This window comes from Gavialis gangeticus, unplaced genomic scaffold (assembly GCF_001723915.1).
Source record: "Gavialis gangeticus isolate Ggan-Ray unplaced genomic scaffold, GavGan_comp1, whole genome shotgun sequence".
NCBI lineage: Eukaryota > Metazoa > Chordata > Crocodylia > Gavialidae > Gavialis > Gavialis gangeticus.
In genome coordinates this window covers 33,582,748-33,587,182 of record NW_017729028.1, presented here as the reverse complement: position 1 = coordinate 33,587,182, position 4,435 = coordinate 33,582,748, and the positions used below count along the sequence as shown (strand labels likewise).

Genomic DNA, 4,435 nt, shown 5'->3' with positions numbered 1-4,435 from the left:
CCTGTTTCACTGGGGGGGGGGGTTGGGTGGAAGATCAGTTAGGACATCTTTGCTTTGCATCTGGAGGCAAGCCCTACTCTAAAACTTGTGCCAGACTGCCTCTGCTTGACAACTGTACAGGCATTTGGGCTGGAAGTCTAGGGCAGCTGGATGTGACGCTGACCCATCAATCCCTCATATGTTGTTGACTTCAGAAATTGATGCATCAGGCCAGCAGGCTGAAGGCACACACCGAAGCCTCGACACAGACTGTGGCACACTGCAGCACTCTCACAATTCTCCTATTGCAAGTGAGAGAGAGGAGGGAGGAGGGTGATCAGACAGCAGTTAAAAGGACACCTCAGCTATAGCTTTCACTTCTACAAGTGCCACACAAGTCCCTTCAAAATAGAAGAGTTTTCACATTGGGAAGTGTGGATGTTTCTGTTGAACAGACAGCAGATGAAGAGAAGATGACTGTCTTAAGGAAAAAATAGCATTCCAGAGCTACTGTTTTAAGTTGCTGGCTGGTAGTGTCCTGTCCTTTGCTGCTGGCTTGACTTGAGTAATATTGGCAGACACAGGCCAGCTACTAAATGGCTGAAAGAGGTTGAAAGTGGAATCACCAGTCACTAATGGGGTATCACAATCGGCTGAAAAAAGAAAAGTCTACATCTGAAAACAACGCATTCAGAGCAAGCTACCCCACTCACCTCTTCCACATACTGGTATATTATAGCTTTGACGGCCTGCACATTCGTGGCATCCATCATCACGGTAACAGCTTGTCCCTTTCGAATCTTCACGACACCCCTAAACACTTGTTTGTTGTTGTAACAAGCAGCCAGCGTGGCAATGGCCATCGCCTGTCGAGAAATAATGAACAGTCACATTTTGTAATAAAAAGGTATGCAGGGCAAAACCTTGGTCACATCAAAATCAATGGCAAAACTACAACTGGCTTCAAAGGGAACAGGTATTTGTATAGTGTACACATGCCTGCTTAAAGGAGGAATCAGGGAAATGATTTTTGAAGGATCTGTCTTCACAGCAGATGCATGAAGCAGGACAAGGATATTACAGAGAAGAGATTACAACAGTTATCCTTGTCCTTGAAGTATGCACAAAGTTCCTGGTTTGACAGCAAAAAAAGCCCTCGAGGAACAAGTGTCCCCACTTTAACCCATGAGCACAGCACAGCTCCTGCTGAAGTTGGTTGGAGCACCGTGCATACAGAAGAAGAGCCATTCATCAGAATACCTGGTTTATCAAGACAATAATTCAAATTCATCCACGATCACCACACCAAATCTCTCTTGGTTGGAAATGAAAGAAGGCATAGGGCACAGACCCCTACGTCTGTAAGCGAGGTTGTAGGAGAAGATGGGGAGAAACCATCTGGAAACATGAACCTACCTGTGGAATAGCACAGAAGTTGAAGACACTTTGGTTTTTAAGTCTGGACAAGTACTTGAGAACATCAGGGACATGGTGGAGAGCATTTGTAATCAGCTCGTTCAGACACTGGACAGCCACATCAGCATTCTCTGGTTTGGCAAAATCCGAGAGCTTCTTGGCATATCTGCTCCAAACCTGGGGATATCAATAACATACAGCAATGCCACCACTTACGTGCTTGCCATTGCACAGGTGTCCCTATGGGTTTTAGCAACGTGCTTTGCTGGACTGAGACTATAGCAGCCATCTCTCTATGGTATGAAAAAAGCTATCGGGAAGGAGATTCCCCCTTTGAACGATTCTCATTAGGTTACAGACACTTTAATAACCTGTGAAAAATCTTGGGGCACTGAACAGAGCAAGACAATCTCTGTGGAAAACAAAGAGGATGCTTGTCTGCACAAGATCCAGTGTCATAGTTTCATAGTTGGTCGGGTCGGAAGGAACCTGAGCAGATCAAGTCCGACCCCCTGCCATGGCAGGAAAGAGTACTGGGGTCAAACGACCCCAGCAAGGTGACTGTCTAGCCTTGTCTTAAAGACCCCCAGGGTAGGAGCCAGCACCCACTTCGCTTGGAAGTTGGTTCCAGATCCTAGCCGCCCTGACCGTGAAGTAGCATCTCCCGATGTCTAATCTGAATCTCCCCTCTGTGACCCTCTGTCCCCTCTGTGACCATTATTTCTAGTCACTCCTGGTCGTGCTCAGGGGAACAGGGACTTCCCCAGTGCCTGCTGGTCCCCTGACTAGTTTGTAACAGGCCACTAGATCCCCCCTCAGCCTTCTCTTCTGGAGGCTGAACAGGTTCAGGTCCCGTCGTCTCTCTTCGTAGGGCCTGCCCTGCTGCCCCTGATCATGCGAGTGGCCTCCTCTGGACCCTCTCCATGTTGTCCACATCCCTCCTGAAGTGCGGCGCCCAGAACTGGACGCAGTACTCCAGCTGCGGCCTGACCAGTGCCGCATAGAGGGGGAGGGGATCACCTCCTTGGACCTGCTCGAGATGCATGCGTGGATACATGACAAGGTGCAGTTGGCCTTCCTGACTGCATCCCCACACTGCCGGCCCATGTTCATCTTGGCATCAACGATGACTCCAAGATCCTTTTCTGCCTCTGCCCTGACGAGAAGGGAGTTCCCCAGCCTGTAGGTATGGTGTTGGTTCTTCCTCCCCAGGTGCAGCACCTTGCACTTGTCAGTGTTGAATCCCATCCTGTTCTCATCCGCCCACCCCTGTAACCTGTCTAGGTCCGACTGCAGCCTATTCCTCCCTTCTAGTGTGCCCACATCCTCCCACGTGCTAGCAAGTTTGAACAGGTGCTTTTTACCCCCTTGTCCAAGTCACTGATGAAGATGTTGAACAGTGCGGGACCAAGGACCGAGCCCTAGGGGACCTCTCTGCCCACATCCCTCCAGGTCGAACATGACCCGTCCACCACAACTCTCTGGGTGCGGCCCTCCAGCCAGTTGGCGACCTATTTGACTGTGTGGGTGTCGACACCACAGTCCCCCAGTTTATTAATGAGAACAGGGTGAGAGACAGTGTCGAAGGCCTTCCGAAAGTCCAGGAAGACGATGTCCGCTGCTACCCCTGCATCTAAGGATTTGGTGTCCTGGTCGTAGAAGGCCACCAGGTTGTCTGACAGGACCTGCCTCGAATGAACCCGTGTTGGTTGCCCCTAAGCATGATCTCCCCTGCTGGCCCCTTGGTGTCCTTGCAGATGTGTAACTCATGCACATACCCCTGGTGGGTGAGGGTACACCCGGTGTGTAAGAGCAAGGTTCTCATCAGCAGTGATCAATGGACCACCGCCCGTGTCCTCTGCACCTTTGTACATCCAGCCCAGAATAAAGGATGGAGCTTCCCCAACAACATCCCTGTTTCCTCCCTACGCCACCCACCACACAAAGACTTGAAAGCAAGGAGAACGGGAAACAAATCATGGGATATGCAAGGAGATGCTTTGTCTCAAAACAATAGCATTTAATCTCACTGTACATGCACAAGGGATCAGATTGCTTGCTATAATAATGGCTTGTGTACACTGCATTGTAGTGCTGTGTCCTCTCACAGTTCTAGATGAAGTACTTTATTGCCAGCCTTGGCCATTTTTAAAGGGGCCTGTGCCAAGCTGCAGAAGTCCCAAAGCCTGTTTCTGAGGAATCATAGAATGACCCTTTGCAGATGTGACATATTAGCTTAGTCTATGTAAAGGAAGCTATCAACATGTCTAACTAAATAAGACGAAATCAAAACAGAGCACAAAGCCTGAAGAGAGAGATAATTTCATAGATTTTCATAGACATTTGGGCTGGAAGGGACCCCGGATGATCATCGAGTCCAGCCCCCTGCCCCAGGGGCAGGAAGTCAGCAAGGATCATAGAATCCTAGTGAGATAAGCATCCAAATGTGTCTTGAAGGCATTCAAAGTGGGTGCTTGAACCACCTCTGGCGGCGGTCTGTTCCAGACCTTGGGGGCTCAGACAGTGATGAAGTTCTTTCTTATGTCCAGCCTGAATCGGTCACAGTGGGGTTTGTGTCCGTTCGATCTTATCATCCCTTGGGGCACTCTGGTGAACAGATGTTCCCCCAGATCCTGAGGAGCATCCCTGATAAACTTATAGGTGGCCACCAGATCATGCCTGAGCCTGCACTTTTCCATGTTGAATAGCCCCTTTGCTCTCAGCCTCTCAGCATAAGGTATTTTCCTGACCTCTGATCATGCGCGTGGCTCTCCTCTGCACACTCTCAAACGTCTCCATATCCCTTTTGAATTGTGGAGCCATAAACTGGACACAGTACTCCAGCTGCAACCTCACCAAGACCGAGTACAACGGGAGAATGACGTCCTGGGATCTGCTTGAGAAGCATCTATGGATGCAAGCCAGCTTTACTAGCTGCAGCATCACACTGAAGGCTCACATTCATCTTGTGATCAACCATGACCCCCAAGTCCCTTTTATATGTAGTGCTAGCCAGTGTAGCACTACCAAGCCTATAAGC

The 4,435-nt window shown here is 49.6% G+C and overlaps 1 protein-coding gene across 1 annotated transcript in view; it reads right to left on the bottom strand.

Annotated features, from left to right (window-relative positions):
• The window catches only part of FDFT1 (farnesyl-diphosphate farnesyltransferase 1), a 17,750-nt gene that overhangs the window by 2,800 nt on the left and 10,515 nt on the right, over window positions 1–4,435 (bottom strand). Inside the window, exons 6-7 of the mRNA XM_019520918.1 lie at window positions 1,396–1,572; window positions 693–845 (exon numbers count right to left, since the gene is read on the bottom strand). Of these exons, the coding sequence (XP_019376463.1) occupies window positions 693–845; window positions 1,396–1,572 (330 nt within the window). The remainder of the gene's footprint in view (window positions 1–692; window positions 846–1,395; window positions 1,573–4,435) is intronic.